This window comes from Cnephaeus nilssonii (genome assembly GCF_951640355.1).
Source record: "Cnephaeus nilssonii genome assembly, chromosome: 5".
NCBI classification, from domain to species: domain Eukaryota; kingdom Metazoa; phylum Chordata; class Mammalia; order Chiroptera; family Vespertilionidae; genus Cnephaeus; species Cnephaeus nilssonii.
In genome coordinates this window covers 34,974,098-34,998,547 of record NC_137076.1, presented here as the reverse complement: position 1 = coordinate 34,998,547, position 24,450 = coordinate 34,974,098, and the positions used below count along the sequence as shown (strand labels likewise).

Below are 24,450 nucleotides of genomic sequence, written 5' to 3'. Positions count from 1 at the left end.
ATTGGAAACAACACAAACCAAAAACAGACAATAAAGCAAAATTTATATATTTCTGGAGAAAAAATGTCAATGTAGCATTTTACATACAGCAAAAATATGTTTCAGGAATGAAGATGTTCTCAGACATACAAAAGCTGCATGAATTCATCACTAGCAGAAATGCACTACAGGAACTGCTAATGGAAGTCATTCAAGCAGAAGGAAGATAACATCAGATGGAATTGTGAATCAACCAAAGGAATGAAGGACACTAGATATGGTAATTATGTGGGTAAATAGAAAACATGTTTTCTTATTATTTAAATAGAAAATAATTGACTGTTTAAAACAAAAATTATAACAATGTATTAGGGAGTTTATAATATACATAGAATAAAATCTATATATATAAAAAGCCAGTGACTGGAATGACGCCCACTGCAGCCAGCAAACCAGCCAGATCTGGGAGTGGGGCTGGCCAGGGGAGGCCCTAATCTGCCCCCCACCTCGAACAGGGGTGGGGCTGGCTGGCCAACTGCCTGCAGCCCCTCCCCCCAGCCAGCTCCCACCCCCAATGACCCCCCCCCCCCAACTCCAATCATGGGCAGGGCTAGCTGGCCAACCACCCATGGCCCCTCCCCCAGGCTGCTGGCCCCCAATCGCACTCCCCCACCCCATTCGAGGGCAGGGCTGGCCAGCCCACCACCCACAGCCCATCCCCATGGCTGGCCCCACCCCAAGTCAGCCCCCACCACCCCATTGGCCTGCAACCTCTCCACCCAGCCAGCTCCACCCCTGATCACCCCCCCCCCAACACCAATCAGGGGCGGGGCCCGCCAACCAACCTCCTGCTGTCTCCTCCTTCTGACAGGCCTGTCCCCAATCTGCCCCGACTGGGGCCAGGCTTGCCGGACCCCACCCATGCACGAATTTGTGCACTGGGCCTCGAGTGTATAATAACAGCACAATGACCAGAATAGAAGTATGGAATTATATTGTTTGAATGTACTTTTAGTATACATTTAAGTGATGTAATAACAATGAAGTAGATGGTGATAAATCAAAAATGTTTACTATAAACCTTAAAGCAACACTAAGATAATACAACGATATGTAGCTAATAAGTCATATATCTTAGGAGATAAAATGGAGCAAAAAATATTCAATATCCTAAAAGAAAGAAGTGAGAAAAAATAAAACAGGAACAAAGAAGAGGTAGGACAAGTAGAAAACAAATGGAAATATAGAATATTTAAACCTAACCATATAAATCATCACATCAAATTTAATGGTCTAAACACCCCAATTAAAATCAGAAACAGTCAGATTAGTTTAAAAAAGCACAACTCAACTATATGCTGCATACCCACTCACTTTAAGTATAAAGATACAAATTGATTGAAAGTGAAATGATGTAAAATTATATATACTGTGAACATGAATCTGAAGAAATCTGGATTAACTATATTCATCCAAGACAGAGTGTATTTCAGAGAAAAGAATGTTTCCAGGGATAAAAAAATTATTTTTAATAAAAAGGTCAACTCTTAAAAAATATAAAAATCTCAAAATGTTTATGCCCTTAGCACAGAATTTTCAAATACATGAAGCAAAACTGCAAGGAGAAATAGACTAATGCACAATTACAGCTGGATATTTCAACACTGCTCTCTCAGTAATTGATGGAAGAACTAGACAGAATATCATTAAAAAATTCAAAAGTCTTAAACAGCATAATCAATCAGCTTGAATAATTGTCAATTATAGAACACCCCACTAAACAACAGCAAAATATATATTCTTCTCAAGTGCATTCAAGACCTTTACAATGAACCATACTCTGAGCTGTAAAATTAGCCTCAATTTCAGAAGCATTCAGAGTATAAAAAGTATGATTTTTTATAATAATGGAATGAAATTCGAAACTGATAAGAGATCTCTGGAAAACCTCCAAATAGTTGGAAACTAAATAACACACTTATAAATAACTCATACGTAAAAGAAAAGCATCAAAAAAATTTTAAAAGAATTGTTATCTAAGTGAAATGAGAACACAGAAACTTATGAGGTTCCACAAAGGTAGTAGAAGGAAATTTATAACACTAATTTCCTATCTGAGGAAAGAAAAACAGTCTCCAATCAATGATATTAGCTTCCACATAGAGGTCACTAAAAGGGAGAGAAAAGCAAAGCTAAAGTAAGCAGAATAAATAAAATTTTAAGGATCAGAGCAGAAATCAATTAGATAGGAAATATTGCAGAGAAAAATCAATGAGTCCAAAAGTTGGTTCAGTCAGAAGATCAGGAAAATTGATAAACCAGTAGAAAGAATGACTAGAAAAAAAGAGAAGAAACAATTTATTGCTATCAGGAATGAGAGAAGTAACATCACTAGAGATTCTTTGGTTATTAAGAAGAGAAGGGACTATTATGTCAATAAATTTGACAACTTAAATAAGATAGATAAATGTCATGTAAAACAAAAACTAGCAAAGCTCATTCAGGAAGAAATAGATAATCTTAATAGCCCGATGTCTGTTAAACAAATTGAATTTGCAATGAAAAACCCTCTCACAAAGAAAACTAAAATGTAGATGTTTTCACTGGCAAATTTTATGAAACATTTAAAGAAAAACTCATATCAATTCTAACTCACTTTTCTAGAAACCTGAAGAAGAGGGAATGCCTCTCAAATGATTCTGTGAGGCCAGCATTAACTTGATACCATAAATCAGACAAAGACATTACAAGAAAACTCAGACCAATATCCCTCATATACATGGAAGCAAAAATTCTTAAGAAAATTTTAGCAGATCAAGTTCAACATTATATAAAAGGGATACTATATCATGATCACATAGGTTTATCCCAGGAATACAAGGTTGACTTAACAAATAAAAAAATCAATGTAATTCACAATATTCACAGACCAATAAAAAACATCCATATGATCATCTCCCAGTTTCAAAATATCATTGTCAACATCCAACATATATTCCTGATTTATATTTTTAAAAAAACTTTCTACTAATTAGGAATAGAAGGAGACTTGACAAAGAGTTTGTATGAAATATCCAACTAACATCATATTTAATGGTGAAAAGCTTCCCAAGTCAAGGATGCCTGCTCTTACCACTTCCATTCAACATCATACAGGAGATCAAGTTCTACATAAGGAAAAGTGGGGAGAGAAGGCACACAGATGAAAAATAAAGAAGAAGAATTGTCTCTATTTGCAGATGACATGATCATCTATATAGAAAATCCCATAGAAACTAAAAAGAAATAAACTAGAATTAATGAGTTTTTCAAGGTGGCAGCATACAGAATTAATGTGCAAAAATCAATTGTATTTGTATAAATTGGCAGTAAATAATTGGAAAGTGAAATTTTAAAAAACAATGGAATACTATGCATCTGTAAAAAAGAAGGATCTCTTTTCCTTTGAGACAGCATGGAGGGACCTGGAGAGTATTAGGCTGAGCGAAATAAACCAGTCAGAAAAATATAAGTATCAGGTGATCTCACTCATATGTGGAATCTAATGAACCAAATAAACTCATGAACAAAAATAGACCCAGAGACATAGAAGCATGAACAGACTATTGAACCTCAGAGGGAAAGCAGGGGAGGGTGGGTGGGAAGAGATCAACCAATGAACTTGTATGCATATATACGTAACCCATGGACACAGACAATGGGGTGGTGAGGGCCTTGTGGCGGGGGGGGAGGCAGGAGCAGGCTGGAAGAGGTTAATGGGGGGAAGAAGGGGACATATGTAATACTTTCAACAATAAAGATTAAAAAAAGAAAGGGAAAAATAAAATCATTTATAAAAGTAATTTTATCTCTAAAACCTGTGGTTCTACATAGTATTTTTAAAATACCTTTACTGCATTGACATGAACATAGAACAACAGCTTTTTCTTATAGTGATTTTTGGAATTAATTATGGAAGAACGTTTACCTTCCCTATTTGTGTCTATGAAGGTCTTGCCAGGAAACAGAGTGCACACTCAAACTGGATAATGAAGGAGAGGTTCCTTCATACAGGGAACAGGTACAAAGTGAACAGGGTTTAGGCAAACTCCCAAACGATGGTGCTGTAGGTCACAATGAGCCTCAGTATGGAGCTTATACCACCCACAGACAGCCAACACATGGGGTCCTGCAGGGAGAGCACATCCTGTGACCTAACTTCTCTCCCTCCCTCAATCTGCTGGCAGTGCCCCTGTTTTACATAATCGGGCGAGAGCCAGATTAGAGCAAGGAAGCCTATAGTTAGAGCCCCGTCAGGAGTCACAGGACACAGAGCAAGATGAAGAAGAGTTGAGTCTGGATCTGGAGGAACAAAAAGATATCAGCACAGGCCACTGTCTTAGTCAGCTTGAGCTGCTATAACAAAAATACCATAAACTAGGTGGCTTAAATAGCAAACATTTATTTCTCACAGTTCTGGAGGCTGGGAAGTCCAAGATCAAGGTGCCAACAGGTCTGGTGTCTGGTGAGAGCCTGCTTCCTGGAGGGTGGACAGCAGCCTTTGAGCTGTGTCCTCACATGACCGAGAGAGGGAGCTCCCATTATGGGGGCTCCATCCTTATCAATTCACACTATTTCAGCCCCGGCCTTTCTGTTTCTCCATCACCACACATTCCTTTCTGTCTTTGGCCATTTGCATTTGGAAAGCATTTCCTTCCAGCAACCAAAGTGGGGGTGCTGACGGGGATGAGGTATATCTGTGCTTAGGGCACAGCAGAAATCCCAGAGGGAAAAGAAAGAGACTAAGATCCATGGGGAAGAATGTCTATTTCCTAATCTGTCTCCTGCCCCACATAGCTCTGCGCTCCTCCCACAACCTGTGTTTCAGTGTCTCCCTCGCATCATTAAGATCATTTAGGTCTCAACTTAAGCTTCACCACTGTACAGAGGCCTCCACTGACCAGTGTAGCTGAGGCCACAACCTCAGACACAACCTCAGATACAATACTACCTCATCCTACCAATCACCTCCATGTCGTTTCTCAGGGCCCACAATTGTCTTCTTTATTCATGTGGTTACATGTTGACTGCTTAGGCCCCTACCTCTTCTTGTCTTGAGTATAAAGACTGATCTAGCATAGTGCCCAATGTGATAGCTGTATCATGTATGTGAAAACCAGTTATTCTTACTAAAGTTGCAAGGAGCCAGAGGTGTACATGTTTTTCAAAAATTTCAATCTCATTTCCCATTTGGGGGAGAATGACTCAGGCCTCTATCTTACAATGCTTAGGAATATCCTTCCTGAACGAGTAAAAGACAGATGAGACATCACACAGTTTGTATTATTAGATTGTAGCCTTTATTAAAACAAGCAATTCTCATAGCTGTAAGCAGGGTGTTAGAATTCATCAAGCTCACGCCCATGTTCTCTGCCTCAGGAGAGCTGAGGAGAGAGAGCGCCTTACACATGTGCAGGGCCAGAGATCAAAGTATTTCAGGGAATGATTCGTTGAGGCTATAAATGTTTGCAAATTTTAAGGCACTGGAGGGCATAGGGCATGTGAGGGGGCCGGGCTCAGATGGAGGATTTCCAGCATGCTCCATCCGGCCCACAGTCTCCCTCTCCTTCCCTGGCTTCCATGGCAGGCACCCCAGCAAGAGAAAAGTGAACACAGCATATTCATTATCCTCGTTCAGACCCCAAGTGATCCAAAGAATTTCACAGCTCTACTCCCACCACAGCTGATTAGGAGATAAATTACGTGGTATCAAATTGGCATGGTGCTTCATGTAAATCACACCTCAATAAACCAGGTGTTTACCAAGGCCTCTGTGCTTCCTGCATTTCTAAAAGCCAATGACGTGAAGCATGGAACTACTCAATTTGTCTGGAGCGTTTTGGCTGTGACTTCGAGGGCCAGCCACATGGGGATATGTTACTTTTTAATGCCCAGAGGGCAGGACACCCCGGTGCCCCCCAGGCCGCAGTAGCCGTCAGGGTTCTTGCTCAGGTATTGCTGGTGGTAGTCCTCGGCGTAGTAGAATGTTTGTCCCTCCCGGATGTCGGTTGTGATCGGGCCATAGCCATTCTCTGACAGGACCTGTGTGGAGAAAGGCACCATCAGGACCTGATCCTGGGCAGAGATGGTCCTGAGACAGAGGGACGGACACATCGGGCTGGGAGGAAGGCTGACACTGATGGCTAGAGATGTGCAGTTGGTCCTTGTGGGCCTGGGCTTTGCCACTTCCCAGCTGAGTTATTCTGGGCAAGCTATATCATCCTTGATTTCCCAGGGGAAACAGCAGGGGCGAGTGGCTCCCTGGCTGCCCTGGAAGAATGGGGGTCCCCAAGGGCACTCAGCAGGGCTGCAGGGAGGGGATGAAGGGGCACTTGCAGAACGGGGCAGGGAGGGCTGCAGCACCACCCAGGGCTGCCCTCTGCCCCCAGCTCACGGCCCCTGCCCACTCACAGGATCCCCCACTTGCTCCCTGTGGTTCTAGGGAGCAGGGACACAGCCTGGGCAGCAGGAGATCACTTGGGGTCTGGGCTTTGTGACTCTAGGCTTGGGAGCCTGGGGAGTGGGGTCAGGGGAGGACGTGGCCTGAGGGCCTGTGTGGGCTCATCACCGCCCCCGTGACCTAGTTGAAGGCCTGGTGGCACCTGCTGCCAGGGAAAGAAACAGACACGTCAACACAAGTTGGGGGAGGAGAGCGGACCTATTTGGAGCAGGAGACGGATTAAGAAACAGACATTGTTCCCCATGGATCTTAGCTGTTTGCTTTCCCGTTTGGATTTCAGCTGTGCCCCAATTCTTCCTGTTCCAGGCTGCCTGCAGCATTTGAGCACAAGGCTACAGAGACTCGGCCCCAGCGTCTGTGTGATCCCATTCTGGACAGGGGTGCCAGGCAGGGCCTGGGGCTTGTGCTTCCATAAGGGGATGGACCCATCTCTGACTGTCCGTCAGTCCTCACATCTGCAGAGCGTCGGGAATCCCATGTTAATATTCAGCATGATTCCCTGCCACAGTTTCCCCCTGAAAACTTGCACCTTTCTCCTGAACCTCCTCCCAGCCCAGTGAGGACCTGACAAGCAGGCCGGATGGGGAGGGGCAGCATCCTCGCCACAGCGGGCGGGTTGGACCCCAGGCTCAGGAGCAGCCAGTCTCCTTACAGGGGTTAGAAATAACGACAAGCAGCCATTCTGATTTCAGTTTTGACACTTTTTTGTAAACCAGCAATTATCGAGGGCTCGCCATATGCCGCACCCTGCACCGAGGCTTCACATTAGCCTCACAACAGCCATCTGAAGGAAGCTCTATTATCATCATCTGTCTTTAACAGTGTGTGTCCGATATGGGCATTCTCGGCTCGCCCTGGCATTGGATCAGCTGGAAGCTTGGAAACGCCGTGTCCCGGTTCTATTGCCACAGCCCTCGGGTTTAGATGCCACTTACGGGAGAGGCACTGGTGGGACCTGGCAGGCCAGGTCCAGGGAGAATGGGGGTCCCCGAGGGCACTCAAGGTGTGGCTGTGAGGATGGGCACAGGGACATCCAGAGAGCACACGTCGGACTGCCGCTCCTCCTGAGAGCTGCCACTCCTACGCTGCCGAGTAGCGTCACCGGCAATGGTTTCTAGTGATTTCTGTAACTCTTGATATCCTGACATCCAGGGGTGCCTTCCCTTCACTCCCACGGCCTTCTAACGATTCTGGAAGCACCAGATTCCATTTGCAAAATCCATCTGCTCCAAAAACCTCACATGCTCTCTGCCTCCGTGACTGAAGGCCGGCTAACTCAGCATTCGTTGCCTGTGTTGTTTTCAGGACGCAGAATGTCAGTGAGAATGAGAAGCTGGGATGGCCTAACTGTCCTGGTTAGAGTTAGAGTTGGGAAGGCCCTCATTGTGATGGAAAATGGATCAGCGCCAATGTGTACAGTGGCCACGCATTCACTTAATTTATCACTAGTATTTGCACGTTAAGAAACGCCACTGAAGGATGCCTTTGGGACAGGAGGTGGCTGTGGCAGGGAGGATTCTAGAGACGATGATAAGCACCAGGTCTGTGGGGTGTCCAGGCTGAGAGCTTGTGGGAAGAAAATGATGCAAGGTTGGAACTTGGCATTCCTGGCCCAAATTCAGAGAGCCAGGGACTGTTTAGGGCGGGTTTAAAATCATCTCTTATTTCTTGTAGCTGTACCCAAGTTCCAAATAAAAGGTTGGTTCCTAAGAATTTGGGATTTACAAGTGCAGTTCACACCCTCACTAAGTCTGCAACCCAGGGACACTCTCTGAGCTCCTCCACTCACACTGCTGCAGGCACAGCCATGGGGGTGCTCCCCTCCCCTCTGAGCTCCTCCACTCACACTGCTGCAGGCACAGCCATGGGGGTGCTCCCCTCCCCTCTGAGCTCCTCCACTCACACTGCTGCAGGCACAGCCATGGGGGTGCTCCCCTCCAAGCTCCTCCACTCACACTGCTGCAGGCACAGCCATGGGGGTGCTCCCCTCCCCTCTGAGCTCCTCCACTCACACTGCTGCAGGCACAGCCATGGGGGTGCTCCCCTCCCCTCTGAGCTCCTCCACTCACACTGCTGCAGGCACAGCCATGGGGGTGCTCCCATATCCTCTGAGCTCCTCCACTCACACTGCTGCAGGCACAGCCATGGGGGTGCTCCCCTCTGAGCTCCTCCACTCACACTGCTGCAGGCACAGCCATGGGGGTGCTCCCCTCCCCTCTGAGCTCCTCCACTCACACTGCTGCAGGCACAGCCATGGGGGTGCTCCCCTCCCCTCTGAGCTCCTGCACTCACACTGCTGCAGGCACAGCCATGGGGGTGCTCCCCTCCAAGCTCCTCCACTCACACTGCTGCAGGCACAGCCATGGGGGTGCTCCCCTCCCCTCTGAGCTCCTCCACTCACACTGCTGCAGGCACAGCCATGGGGAGTTGTGCCCCTCCAGCTCCTACCCCAAGACGGTGGGCGAACACTGACATGAGTCTTCCACATTCTGCATGACATTAGATATTGACCTCAGAATTCCCCCCACTATGGCCACACTGCTGAGATCCTCCACCCTCCTCTGTCTCCATAATTCAGGGCCATGGCTGGCTTCCAGGTCTGCCCACCTCTCTGCTCACCTGCCTCACGTGGGCTCTGTCCTCTCTGGGGATCACCTCCTCAGGCACTGCCCGCCGGATGGACTTCCCTTTCACAGATAGCAGTCCTCCCTGTACCAACAAGGACGGCCTTCCAAGAAGCTTCTCTACCTGAGGCTGGCGCCTGGAGCCTGTGACGCTATTGCCAAAATGGCCAGGCTCCCTCCTCCTCCCCACACCAGCTCTCACTGACCTCCCACCCACCCACCAGCCCAGTGGGGCAGCATTGCTTTGGGAGAGCAGTGGGAAAAGGGAGGCCTCAAGGCGGGGCCCAGGCAGTACCAGGCCTCTGCCACAAGATGGCAGACAATTCACTTTTATTTGAGAGGCAAACACCATCAACAGTGATGAAAATCCACAGAAACAGGGCTATGCTGCCCTCCTCCACCTCCCCTTCACCTGGGACATTCTGGACGGGCCTTGTCCGTGTGTCAGACACATGCTGGAGCCCCCGGGCCTGCAGTCCCCACTGGGCCAGCGACTCCAGGCTGAGGCCGCCACTCAGCACGGAGCTGTGGCTCTAAAACTGGGGGCAGGGGGACAAAAATGCACTGAAGAAACCGGATAAGAAAGAAGAGGAAGCAGGCAAAGGAAAAATCCCACCTGGTCTCCATGTTCGCTTCTTCCCCATAGCCTGGCATCTGTTTTCTCACTTGGCAAGAGGAAGTCACTCCCCTCAGCCACCTCCCAGGGCCTGTTGCTCAGACACACCCAGCGGGATGCAGTGCCAGGGATCCAGGGCCCCTTCCCGGCCTTTCTGCTTATTTAGATCTTGTCTGTGATGGCCAGTTTTGCATTGTCCTCCCCTCCCCAGAGCCCGTCCTCCACCTCTCCAGGCTGGGTCATCTCCCCCGCCCTCCTGCCAAGCCAGCCCCTCAAGCCCCTTCTCTGCTAGGTTCCTCAGCCAGGACAGCTCCAGAGGAAGAGCTGATCTGGGCCTAACGCCCCACCCCCCATTCTTCTATCTCCCCCTCTTATTCATGTCTTGATTGTGGCATATTTTTTCTTGCTGATGTTACAGGCTGTGCCACCTGGTTCAGATATCTCTGGAAGGTCACCTCATGGAATCGGTCATGCTTTCTCACATATCTTACCTCACCCTTTCTCAGACAGGCCCAGGAAGCCTCCTATGACTTTTTTCTCTTATCATTTTCGCTCCGGAAGCAGATTTTCTGTCTGTAAAATGGGGCACAACACCCAGCTCCCTGTGCTATTGTGAGAATCCAAGATAAAGCATAAAAAGTGCATAGCACCTGGCATATTGTAACTACACAACAGTACTGGCTCTTTCCCATCACCCCCAGGCTGGAGGAGAGCTTGCCCATCCATCTCACCCTCCTTATGTAAGCCTCCATCTTCACCAGCCATGGCCCAGTATACAGAATCTTTAGAAGGGACCACCAAGTCCTAAGCCATCATGACCACCGCCCATTGCCCATTCACAGGGTTCTGGAAACACACAGGCATATCTAATTGGACGTTGTTAAGAGAGATACTAATTCAAGCACAGCGAAGCCCCACACCAGAGAAACGGCTGTGCTGCCAATGGGAAAGCCAGCAGGAGCGGGAGAAGGGATCCAAGTGCCAACCTCATCAGATTCATGTGTTTTAAAGCCTCATTATGTCTGGGCCAGGCTAATGCCACCTCCTCCACCCACTCAAGGAATTTTTAGCCTTATTTGAGTGTTGGGTTTTTAGATAATTATTCATAAAGTATAAATGTGTGTTTCATTTTATTTTAAGCTCACTTTTGAAAAATATTTTAATGGTGAGAAATATGTTTCCATAAACTGAAATCCAAATTATGATTCAAACCACAGAAAATTGGGGTTTGACTTTTAAGAACTCCACCTGCAACTGTTGCCCAGAGGCCAACAGGCCCGCCTTAGAGACAAAGGCTGTGGGGCAGGACACCGGAGGCAGGGATTCTGTTGCTCACTGCGCCCTCTAGTGGCAGCATGGAGCATGTACCGGGCATAGTCCACTCCTTGGGTCCTACTTTTCCTGTGGGAACTGAGAGACCCCTTCAGTTCCTCCCGGATCCAACTGCATGGAATTCCATGCTGTTTCTATCCTGAGCGTGCGCACATGCACGCGTGTACACACACACACACACACACACACACGCACGTGCACACATTGTTGAAGCTTAATAAGCTCAGCCAAGGCCAGTGCCCAAGTCAGCAGTTTTATTCCACTGGCAGCTTCTGGCTGACCAGATTGCCATCAATCAGAACTTCTGGGAAAGGACATAAAATGACTGGCATGGCTTTTAAAGAAAACCACCAGAAAGAGAAACACCATCTATTCTGAGCTGAGCTGAGGCTCATGCGTTTCCAGTTCAGGATGGCCCAGAGCACCCACAAAATGGCAGGTGTGCGGGAAGCAGGTTTGCCCCGCCCACGGTGAACTCTGGAACTACAGGAGCTCCAGGCTTGGAACACAGAATCACCCCTGTGAGTCACCAGGGACTGTTGGCACAGCAAGGGCGACAAATCAGGGCGAGCGAAAGACCCCTGGCACAACTGTGCAACATGACAAGGACAGTGCCCAAAGGGGCCGTGGCCTCTATGGGGCCCAGTTGGAGCGGCACTGACCCTTCACAGCTTTGTGGGACGAAGGGAGGCAGAGTAGAAAAAGAGGTGACACAGTTAGATCTAATTTGGTCCATTAACAAAACCTGCTGATGCAAATGGTGGCCTCTAAATGGGACGCTTTTGGCTTCTTAGAGCAGTGGCGTGTCCCTGTGCTCTGCCCTTCCCAGACTCTGCAGCTTTCATTATCCATTCCTCTGTGCCCTCCTCACCCTCGAGGTAAATCACAAGTGCCTTCTGACTGGCAAGGGTATTTTTCTTGGTTTGCAACATAAAATGATAGCTACAAGCAGAGAAGGGGGAAAGGGGCGGTCAGTGTGGCCAGTAAGGATTCAGAGCTTCACCCTTGCTCCTCAGTGTGGACGATGGGCCGTTAACTTGTCAGAAATGCAAAATGGGGTCCCTCTCCAGACCTGTTGAATCAGAATCAATTTTTTTTTACAATCATCTCCAGGCAATCCAAGTGCATGTTAGAATTTGAGAAGCTCTGCCCCAGGCAACAGCGTGGCAGATGGCCTTAGAGGTCACCAGCATCCCCTGCCCTCCCCCCAGAGGTCAGGTTGCATGGCTGGAAGGTGCCACTGCCCATTTGCTCTGGCTTCACAGTGCTTCCTGCACCCATGAGATACTAATGTCAATCACACGTTCAAGGGCTGCTGCTTTCTCTGGATCTGATCTTTCCTGTGAGGACTGCGGTTCTGAAAAAGAATTCCGTTTCCTATGAAAATGACGTTTCCTATATGAGTTTTCTTTTCATGGCTTTCATTTTTATAGGAAATGTCTGTCTGTCTGTCTCTCTCCTGTATATAGCTCTAAGGGTGGTAATTGCTTTTTCATATCTGTAATCAATTAACTTATTTTTCATATCTGAAGTAAAAAACCATCAGCTGTTTTTGTTATATCCTTCGCATTTAGTATACAAAGGAACCTACTTGTCACTTTCCAGAGGAAGCCAAGGACACTGGCGTTCACCTTGGGGATGAAATGCAGATTACATAAAGAGGAAAGCTCCTTCATTCTGAAAGGTTGAATAGAAAGGGACTTAAAGCAAAATGCCAGCGGCTTCAGTTTAGTGCACTGAATTCAGTGAGGAAAAGGAACTTTTCTGAATGCCACCATTTCTCCTTCATGCCCAAGTCTCAGGGATTCGGAGAAAGAGGACTCATCCGGATGTGAACTGCAGAGTGGCCACGGGTCATGACTTGCCCGGACTAGGGGGCTGCTCAGGATGTGGCACTGTCAGCGCTAAAACTGGGGCAGTCTGGGGTCCACTGGGACGGTCCCCACTGCAACTGTAGAACAGGCAGACATCCATGTCCATCACTGGGCAGTTTTCTACCATCTGGGCCTCAGTTTCCTCAACTGTAAAATGAGAAGTTAAGCTAGGGGCTCGCCCTCCTATTAAAAATGTTCTCTCTTTGAGCCTTGAGTTCCAGAGCCTTTTCTAAATTATCACACTATAAAAAAACAAATATCGCCGAAACCAGTTTGGCTCAGTGGATAGAGCGTCGGTCTGCGGACTGAAAGGTCCCAGGTTTGATTCCGGTCAAGGGCATGTACCTTGGTTGCGGGCACATCCCCGGTAGGGGGTGTGCAAGAGGCAGCTGGTCGATGTTTCTCTCTCATCAATGTTTCTAGCTCTCTGTCCCTCTCCTTTCCTCTCTGTAAAAAGTCAATAATATATATATATATATTTTTAAAAAATCACCATTTTTTTCCATTTCTGTCCCTCAGCCTGAATAATCTCAATGAACTTATCTCCACAGCCTCATCTTTCTTCTGACAACACAGCCCCTTTAGTGATTGGTTTGTGTGTTTTTGTTCTACTTAGTTCAGAATTTCTAGTCTGTTCTTTTTTAAAAGTAATGTCTATCTTTTTAGTGATATTCTTTATTTGGTGAGACACTGTTCTCGCTTTTTCTTTAATTCTTTAGACATAGTTTCCTTTAGTTCTTCCAGCATAATAGCTCACATCAGTTTAGAATAGATGATTTAAAGTCTTTGTCTAGTAAGCTGTACTTCCATGTTTCTTTGTCTCATATTTTTCTTGAAAACTAGGCATTTAAAATTATATAATGTAAATCTGAAAATCGGTTTGTTATTGCTGCTGCTGCTGTTTATTGGTTAGTGACTTTCCTGGGCTAATTCTGTAAAGTTTTTTTTCCCTTTCACATGTGGACACTGATATCTCTACACGGTTAGCAAATAGTCAGGGTTCCTTACATACGGTGAAGCAATGTCTTTCACCTTCTGGCTGTGTGTACGTTGGAGCAAACATAGAGCTTTGTGGCTTCAGAAGCTTTTAGTTCTGCCTAATCGTTTTCTCTTTGCCTGTACAGGGCCTCAAAGTCAGCTAGAGGTGAGATAGTAGGGCCTTCTCGGCTGAATACATAGCACAGTTTGGATATCCATTCATCAACTGAAGGACATTAGGGTTGTTTCCAGTTTGGGGCTATTATGAATAAAGCTGCTATAAATATTCCAGTATAGGTTTTTGTGTGCACATAAATCTTAATTCTCTTAGGTAAACATTTAGGGGTTGGATTGCTGGGTCACATGGCAAATGCATATTCAATCTGCTGAGAAATTTCCAAATGGTTTCCCAATCTGGTGTACCATTTTACATTCCCACTAGCACTGTTTGCCCTGCATCCTTGTCAGCACTTACTATTTTTAATTTAGCCATTGTAACTGGTGTGTAGGAATTGTCTTTCAACTTGGTTGTAATTTGCATTTTCCTAATGACAGATACTGCTATGCATCTTCTAATGTTCTTATTTGACTTCTGTATATCTTCTTTGGTGACATCTCTGTTCAAATATTTTACCTATTTTTTAAAATTAATTTGTTGTTATTGTTGAGTTTTGACAATTCTTTATAGTTGAGTTTTGACAATAATTTTGAATGCATAACCCCTGCACAGAGACACTGGTATTGAGCATCTTGGCTTTACCTATATAACATAATGCTTTCTATTTTATATTGAATGCTATATCATCTATATCTATATCTATATCTATATCTATATCTATATCTATATCTATATCTATATCTATATCTATTCACATATGTACACATAAACACATATGACTCCTTAGGCAATTTTCTTTTTCAATTTAGTTCAAGAAACTAATGTGTCCCTTTAAGGCATTGTTCAAGGTACCAGGGAACCAGAATTGAATAACACATGGCCCGTGCAATTGAGGAGCTTTCCCTTTTAAGAAATGTGGTTTTAAATTGGATTAAATTAAGAAAAACACAAGAATGACTGTATGTAACACATCAGGTTTTTATAAAATAAATAAAATTATTTGTTCAAACAAATGGTTGAAACATGTTCATTATGACTTTGTAAAGTCCATTAATTATCATAAATAAATCATTTCTTCATTCATAAAAATATTCCTCAATGCAACCTAAAGCAACATATATTCTGAAAGAAGGCAGTTCACATTAAAAGATTCTGCTGCACTTTAAATGGATACGCCTGTGCCTGAGCCCATGCAAAGTGATGAAAGACAAGTCCTGTTCCCTTCAAACACAAAGTACAACCACTCTGAACACATCCGAGCACACACCTTCTCCCTGCCGAGTGGCAGTGTCTACACAACAGACCGCCGTGTGACCACCTATCCTCACAACTGTGGGAAGAATCTTCTGAACAGAGAAGCTTAAAAAGCAATGGCAATTTCTTAAAATCCTCTTACACTGAGTTTAAAAAAATGAGACTGAGCAACTTTATTGGGGTTTTTTATCCACTGATTAAGACAATAAAATTTGTGCTCATTTCAATATTAAGATATTAAAACCTCCCTCGAGACGTTCTCTGCCCTGGAGTAGGTCACATCTGTCATCTGCAAACAGGCCAGCCAGCTTGCAAGCAGAAATTCTCCCTAGGGCTGAAATATGGGTAACCTCACACTGTCTTGTCTAGGGCTGAGAATTAAATGATTGGGATTTTTTTTTAAATCAGAGGAAACTAAAAATAGGACTATAAAATAAAATATAAGCTCTATGAGAAATTCATTTAAGATATGTTTTGCTTTAATGCTTTAGCTTCCAGCCTCACATGATAGAGGATATAAAATGATGTGAAAGAAAGAAAGAAAGAAAGAAAGAAAGAAAGAAAGAAAGAAAGAAAGAAAGAAAGAAAGAAAGAAAGAAAGAAAGAAAGGAGCTTTTGTCCCTTTACGCTGAGGCTCTGTAATGGCACGGTGTGGTAAGTGGGGGACGCCCGCAAGGCTGTTTCCCTGAGGCACTGTCAGCGTGCTGTCCAGAAGCTGCAGGTGACCGGCACGCTGCTTCCTGGTTTTGGGCACCACCATCTCAACTTCTAAGCGGCAACGTTGGAGGACTCATTCTTTGGCTCTCTAATTGCTAATAAGTTAACAAAGGGCAAAGTAAAACCCGAGTGGAGATAAGGTGGAGGGGTCTGGATTAACGGAGACTCTATTCAGGCTGTCTAAGCTTCTTAGCAATGAAGTACAGTCAGGATTTTTTTCTAGAGAGGAAAGGGAGGGCGGGCGGGAGGATGGGAGGGGAAAATGGGAAAACGAAAAAGAAAGAATTGAAAAAGGGCTATGGGTGCTCTTTGCCAACGCATAATTTTAATTTTCTTCAAGGCTCAGAACCAGCAGGAGGACTGGAACTCCCTCGAGAGAGGCTGGCAAGAACATAAGATAATTATACAACTTAAACTTGGTAAAGCAATGTAAGTGGTGTGGTTACCAGTTGAGGTGATGTAAGTCCATGTTAACTGGAGTTAAGACAACGGCACTTTATATTTAAAGGAGCACTTTGTATCTCTAAGTATCAAAACTTCCTCAGAAGGTCTCCAGGGGCCCTCAAGTAAATCATGTCTGTACAGATGGATGTGACAAGAGGAGTCTAAGTTCTACCCCTGGTTCTAGCAAACCACGTGACCTTGAGGCTTGGCCTTTTCTTGTCTGCAAAATGGGGATAGGTGACCGACCTCTCAGCACTGTTTTAAGGAATAGATGAGATTACACATTCAAAATAGTATGTTCCATTTCAGTAGCACAACTCACCCTGTGTTATTGTTTCTGAAGATGTTATGATTCTTTTGGAGCCCTTGGAATGTCACACTGCGGGACTTGAGGTGGCAGGGATATATGCCCAGAGAAGGTGGGAAGAACAGAGCCTCATTAACTGAACCCTCATGTCGCTCTCTCTTGTTTTCCCCCAGCACAACCCATGTTCACATGTCATGCAGAGCTTGGGTACTATGAAGACACAGCCTGTGGAGCAGATGTCCCACACCAGCGCGCTGGTGGCCCATGGCCAAGCTCTCCGCCCACTCCAGTACTGAATGTCACAAGCTGCACAGCGTGGATGGGACTGGCATGCATTGAGGAGAATCTGGACACAGGTCTTTGAGGATAACCTTTGTTCCTTTGATTTTTTTTTTTTATGAAGAAATATCTTGATCAATGTCTATTAAGACGTCAGTGAAAATCCAGGTCTCTGTAAGGCCAGGAACAGAATGTGCACGTCGGGGGAGGGTGGAGATGGAGAGGAGCTAAGAGGCGACACTGACAACTTTGCTGAGTGCTTACTCTGGGCCAGGCCCGTCCTGGATGCATTACTCCTAACAGCCCCTCTGATGAAAGACCCATTGTGATCCCCGTTTCTGTAAGGAGGACACTTGGCACAGAGAAGAGCGGAGCCAGGATTTGAACCCAGGCAGTCCAACTCTGGAGCCCATTCTTAACTAAAAAGTACTTTAGTACACTGTGTTACAATATACCGGGCCCATGGCAGAGTATTTACTCACATTACCCACTTTCCATATGATGAAAGAGACTAACATCATCTGAAAACCTGGATGTTTAAATTACATATTCCCCATTGACTATCACTATAAAGAGCAAAATAAGGCTTCTCCAAGGACATGATCCTGAGAACCTTGATATTTATACTCCCCGCCCCCCGAGATGTGGCCATTTATCTCTGGCTTTTGTTTCCTGTCAGTAAGACAGGTCCCTGTCGGTGACAACACAGGTTTTCTGCTGTGTTCCTCATCTCATGATTACTCTTGAAACAAAATGAGAATTTGGTGTAAAAGCTTGTCAGCCTATCCACTGCTTCTTATTGAAAGTCTAAGAAGTTCATATCTATTGGTTCTTCTTTGCATCCTATTAATCCACTCAGAGAATCTCTGCATTGCCAGAGTCGCTTAAAGATTTAAGTGGTCCTGGATGAAACTCTCAGAATTGATATCTGATCAGGATTCTGAATGCTATCATCATAAGATGCAGAACAGGCATTCAAATATAAATATAGTGATCATGAAAATGCAAGCTAGATGCCAATGTGTTGTTCAGACCAATGATAACTCAGACTCTCTATTTTCTGGGATCCAGACCCTTCTCTCTACCTGCTTACTGAAACCTGCCACTCATCCCTCACCCCCCAGCAAGCTTCAGCCTTGGCACATCCAAAATTGGAGCCATTCTTCTTCTCCTCCTCCTAAAGTTATTCATCTTCTCCTGTCCCCTTTCTTGGTACACAACATCATCAGCCACATGTCCCCCAAGCCATACATCTCATTGCTATTGTCAACTCACCCCGGTCTGATGTCTTGTAACAATTCACGTTTACCAAGCAAATCGTGACACTGCATCCCGAATGGGGCACGAACCCGCCCCACCCGCACTGACACTTCCCAGGATCAGCCACCATGGACCTTGTCTGGGCTGTTGCCACGGCCCTCCATCCCGTCTTGCTGACTCATTTCATGACCCGAAAATCTATCCCTGACCCTGACCAGGACCAAGGGGGGCCTGATGAAAGGTTGACGGTGAGAGCAAGGGTATGTTACATCCACCTCTACACTGTGAAATATATGCCTTGTTTATCACATTCACAAATGACACAAAGCAAATGTCACATCTGACAAGGCGAGACTCAAGGCCCTTCTCAGCATGAGTCTCACCTTGGTTCCTGGGACTGGATATATTTCAAGGAGTTCTCAGCTGGCCACAAAAGTAGATCCAACAACAAGATGTTTCAAAGAGATAAAGAAACCTCTGCACACTTCAAAGAAATCAAAGGAACCAGCACAGAGGAGAGAGACACAGGTCACATGTGAAAAAATAACACATTTTTGTGTTAGGGCGTAGGCTGCCAGCTTAATTGATGCCAAGAGAGAAAGAGGATGCCTTGAAGGTAAGCAGGCAGTGCATGGTGGCAGCATGGAGGGGGTAATGCCAGCACGCCCTAGGCTTCGCTGCCCACTCTGCTGACATTCCTGAAGTAAGTCCTAGCCTGCTTGCTCTTGAGCATCCCCTTCCACCTCCTCTCCCCTTCTGGGTCAGGATACCCCACTTACCTGAATGACCTTGGCCAAGTCACTTAGCCTTTCTGTACTTCAACTTCCTCTTCTCTAAAATTAAAATGGCAATATTACCTTGTAGAGACGTTTGTTCAAAGTTTAAAAGGCAATTATTAAAAGGCTATTATTCTTATTTTCCAGATGCCAAATAGAGGCTCAGAGAGGTTAAGTAACTTTCCCGAGGTCACACAGCTATCAAGTTGCTATGGCTATTGGATACCATACCTGGCCCGCCAGCTAGACTTTCTCTCAGCCTGCCTGGCTGAGTGCATGCACCCCTCTCCCTTTCACCCAGCACAAGTGGATGAGTCTGGATTCCAGTTCGATCCTGGCCCACAGGCACCAGGCTGTGCCTGACACTCTATGAAGAATCAGACGCAGTGAAAATCATTACTATTTCTCCTCCATACTGAGCAGGAAGCATGGTACTGAGTTCCTATAGTCGTATTCTGAGCCTATTCAGTTCACTAGAAACTCGCACACTGCAGAGCTTACCCATGGCAAACACTCAGTGCACAGCCCTCTCTGTCACCCTCTGAAACCTGCCTCACGATCCATCATGTGTGTATGTGTGAGCATGTGTGTGTGTGTGTGAGCATGTGTGTGTGTGTGTGAGCATGTGTGGGTGATGTGGGTGTACGTGTGCAAACATGTGCATGCGTATGTGCATGAGCATGTATGTGTGTGTGTGCTTGTGGGCATTTCCCCTTAGAGTTCACCTCTGAACCCCACCACTCCACCCCATTCACATCATTTACGCCAATGCTTTCCTTGTTCACCACCAGGCACTAAAGTCTGGTCTAAAATAGTGATGGTTTTGGATCCTTAAGGTGTCCAAGTTCCAGGGAAAGCAAAGTGACAGCTGGGGAGTCAGGGTAAAAAGAAGAAAAATGCGGGGCGTGGAACACACATTTTTATTGTCTCTTTTTAAGAATCTGGCACAGAAAGCTCACCTCCTTCCTGCCAGGGATGGAACAGGAGTGACTTGGCAGCAGTCTCGAGCCAGATGTCACCTCATCTGGTTGCCTTGGCTGCTTAGTTGTTTGGAATGAGCAGCCCAAACACAGCGCAGGCGGGGCTCCTGCGAGGCTGTGGGCCGAGCTGGGTGGCAGCCCCAGCAATGCCCGGATCCTTAGAGGGTGAGGGAACTGCCAGGGAAGGGAGCAACTCTGCTCAGGGCAGGGGTCCTCTGGAGGGCACAACGGCTCTCTCCCAGGAATGAGCTTCGAGACCTCAGTCGCCCTGGCACTGGGCACAGCCATGACTTGCTATTTTCTGAAGACAAGACTCCCGGTGTATCTGGGATCCAGTCCACAGTGAAGCAGCCCCTGCTCCCATCTCTTCATCCAATGTTTGCAGGGCTGCACTGGGGAAACAGATGGAGGTGCAAAGCGCAGTGCAACCTCTGCATCTAGCGGCCTGCGACCTTGGCCCATGCAGCTTGGCCTTCATGCCCTCCGGTCCAGGCTGAGCCCAAAGCAGTCATGGGGCACCCAGGGGGAACAGCCACATTCTCGGGCAAACACTGGCGAGGAGATATGCAGTCTTAGAATGGAGGAGTCAGAAAGCTGTGCCTGGGAGCAGGCACGTGCCCCATTCATGTCTCATGGCCAAATGCTGAAGGGTCTCAGACTGAGGGGGTGGCCCTGAGACCAAGGGCGTCCTCTGGAATGAGCGCCCCGGGGTCACCTGAAACCCAAGGCAGGCGCCTGTAGAACAAAGCCGAGAGCTCAGACGTTTTTGCATGCACGTCACTGTGTGCGATGGGAGGGCGGCGTGTGGTACAACCTGCCAACAGGCCCATTTTGGTCACCATCTGCCGTGGAGAGCCTGAGCACCTGTCGCAAACAGCTGCTGATGGCAGAGCGTAGGTGAGGGAGGGGAGGCAGCCCCGCCCCGGGGTGGCCTTTCAGGGCGCACAGGGCCTGTCCCCACAGGAATGCCAACTGTTCACTTGGAAGCCCATCCCACTTAGGAGGGGGTGTGACGAAATCCTGGTCGTTCCGTGACTTCCGCAAAGGAAGTGGGGTGGGGGGGAGAGGGGGGAGCGACACTGCCTTTGACTCCGGGACCAGGCATGACAGTCACCTGCCACGGGAGCTGGGGAGAAAGGCATTCAGGATTCGCAGTTGGGAAGAGAAAATGCCAGGCAGCTGCTCCCTGGAGGTCTGAGCCCAGACTCTCCCAAGGTGAGATCCCGGCCTCACCGCCCACGGAGGAACAAGAGTGACTCCATGTCTCTGGCCCTATTGGGAACAAGACATCATATCGTGTCACTGGGTGAGGTGACGCCTTGAATGAGCATCAGAGGGTGGCATGGCTCAGGGCTGGGTCCTCTGAAGGATTTTTGTTTAGGTAAACAAAGTTTACTCATTATGATGAAATAAAAACCTCGAATACTGTAATAACTTTTAATGAAAAATTTTCTCTAGTGAGTTATTGTCCCCCTGCCCAGCATGTTCTCAAGTATTTGTTGTGTATTATCTTCTCATTAGCTGTATTTTACTACCTGGTTTTTAATATAAAATCCGGGGATAGGCCGAGCATGTGCCCTTGACCGGAGTAGAACCTGATGCTCTATCTACTGAGCCCAACTGGCTAGGGCTAACTACCCGATTTTTAAAATTCCTGACAACAGTCCTATATGTCAGGTTCAGTTTTTATCCCTGTTCACCACCTCAGAGAACTAGGGCTTGAAGAAGTAACTCTACTCACCAGAGACCCCGCTGGTAGACACAGAGCTGGGGTTCCAGTCCGGCCATGTGCCTCCAGTCAGCCATGCTCCTACTTCTCCCAATTTCAACTTTGTGAGGTCTTAATGAACACCCACGCTTGTGCCAAGCACACACATATGGGCCTCTGTGGGCCACATAAGGCACATGCTGTGGGCACTTCTGGAAAAAGCTTTTCTCCACAGAGCTACCGACAGCCTTTCTCTTGAATGTCAAAGCCAGCTCGAAGCTCCCTGTCCCCAGCTCAAAGCTAGGAGACTGTCCTAGTCATCCATGGAGTCAAAGTTGTGGTTCTACTTTAGCAACTGTATAGGACCTTCTACCTCCATGTGTGTGTGTTCCACCTTTGTCTCCCGCTTGACCTTCCCCTAGAATGTGTATTTGTCCTGGCCTTGTTTTATTTTTGTAAGCCATCTCTAACGCTCGGGAAATAAAGCAGAGGCATAAACAAACAAATGAGCACATATTTGTGTCCAAGGCCCTGACATTGACCCTGGGGAACCAGGCTAATTCCCAAGGCTTTCATTTCTTTGGGGGCAAATATCTAGGATAGGAATTGCTGGGTCATATGGTAATTCTACACAGTTTGAGGAACTGCCTAATTATTTTCCATCGTGGCTGCACCATTTTGCATTCCTATCAGCATTGCACAAGGGTTCCAGTTTCTCCACATCCTCACTAATACCTGCCATTTTCCATTTCAATGGGTATAAAGCAGTATCTCATGGTGGCTTTGATTTGTATTTCTCTAATTACTAATAATATTGAGCATCTTTTCATGTACTTATTGGCCATTGCATATCTTCTTTGGAGAAATGTCTAGAAAAGTTCTTTGCCCATTTAAAAAAAAATGTTTTTATTGATTTCAGAGAGGAAGGAAGAGGGAGAGAGAGATAGAAACATCAATGATGAGAGATAATAATGGATCGGCTGCCTCCTGCATGACCCCTACTGGGGATTGAGCCTGCAACCCAGGCATCTGCCCTGTCTGGGAATTGACCCTGCAACCCTTTTGTGTACGGGATGACACTCCAACTGGCCAGGGTCAGCCTTCCGTTTTAAAACTGCCCCTTACCCTTCTCTTTCTGCCACGACCTCAGCAATGTAACTTCCCCAAAGGCCCATCCCCTACATCCTCCAACCAGATCATTGTTGCCTTTAGGTAGCAGGTTCCCCATTCAAAGTCAGCACTATCAACCCAATTCTCTTTCTGCTCTCCCTCATTTGTTCCCACTCCTGCTTTCCCTCTCTCAGTTCCATCATCAACCATACGAGGGGAAACCATAAGGTTATTCTTAGCTCCAGCCCTCATTCACTCATTACTTATAACCATCACCCCCATACAAAGAGACTGAATATGTCATAGGTCATGAAGTCCCCCCATTTTATTTTTTCTTAAATCTACCTTCTCCCTTTAATCCTCTCCACCACTGCCTTATTCCAGTCTCTCCCTCATCATTTCTTACCCTTGACCCCTTTTCCTGGCCCCAGGTCCACACGGGGCCAGCCCAGCCTCCACAGCTCTGCTCCTCAAAGACCCCCATTTCCAGGAATACAATCCATCCTACCCACTCCCCCAAGACACACACACACACACACACACACACACACACACACACACACACACGGTGCCTTAGATGCACTGAAACTGCTGCTAGGTCCTGAAATAATCCTTTTAATCGCCATTCTTTTGCACATTGCTTTCCTCTTGCCAGGGCAGTCCTTACTCCTGTGGTCCACATCAGTGTTCAAAGCAGCTCACATATCCCCTCCTTTATGACAATTCTGGATCATCCCCCAGACACCTGAAGCAGACTGGCTGCTCCTTCATATGCGCTGTGTTGTGCATCCTTTGTAATTTGTTAGTAACAACAACAGTAATAATGCTACTACCACCATTTCTGCAGGTCTCCCCTATTCCAACGCGCTGGGGGACACCATACAACACGCATCACAGTGATGCCGCCCTCATTTGTTTCCCTGTCCATTTCTCCCCCTAGACAGCGAGGGATCTGAGGACAGTGTCTCGCCCCCAGCAGGTGTTAACACACTTTTGCTAAATAGAGGAATGACTTCAAGCTCCCACTTTAAAGTTCTGCAGCCTTTGGAAAATTCCACAGTTTGGGCAGCTGCTCGTGTCCTCAGTGCAAATAGGCAGCTTATCAATCCAAAGGCTGGCAGCAGATCTGCGGAGCTGAGCGCAGCCTCCGGCTCTCTCCCAGAGCCGCCCTGCACCCAAGTGGAAGCCGCATCTGACGCTCCTGATAGGAGCTTCTGCCAGGAACCAGGAACCTACCATTTCAGTGCTATTTTAAAAGCAAATTCAGAAGCCAGGGTGATATTTTTTGCCCTTAAGAACAAGATAACGCCTTTGACATAACAAGGTTAAAAAAGAAAGAAAAGCCTCAAACTGCTTTTCCTTTCAGCTGGAATGAAAAAATTCCCCAATCTCCCAGTTCCAGCTGGCAGACCACTGGACGCCCCACTTCCGAGAAGGGGAGCAGGAAGATCAGTCCTCAGCAGCCGAGAACTTATTTTTGGCTGAGCAGCTGGTGGAGGAATTGCTGGCACAGGCAGCATCTCCCCACACAGCGTGCAGGGGCAGCGACATGGCCTGAGCAGAACCCCTGTCTGGACACGGGCGCCCACTCTGAC

At 46.7% G+C, this 24,450-nt stretch overlaps 1 protein-coding gene across 2 annotated transcripts in view; it reads right to left on the bottom strand.

The window, feature by feature from the left end:
• Window positions 1–5,320: 5,320 nt before the first annotated feature.
• Window positions 5,321–24,450, bottom strand: part of MSRA (methionine sulfoxide reductase A) — a 372,548-nt gene continuing 353,418 nt past the window's right edge. For both annotated transcript variants that reach the window (XM_079773103.1, XM_079773104.1), the window contains one exon: window positions 5,321–6,060. In XM_079773103.1, coding sequence (XP_079629229.1) covers window positions 5,896–6,060 — 165 coding nt within the window. In that variant the 3' untranslated portion in view covers window positions 5,321–5,895. The remainder of the gene's footprint in view (window positions 6,061–24,450) is intronic.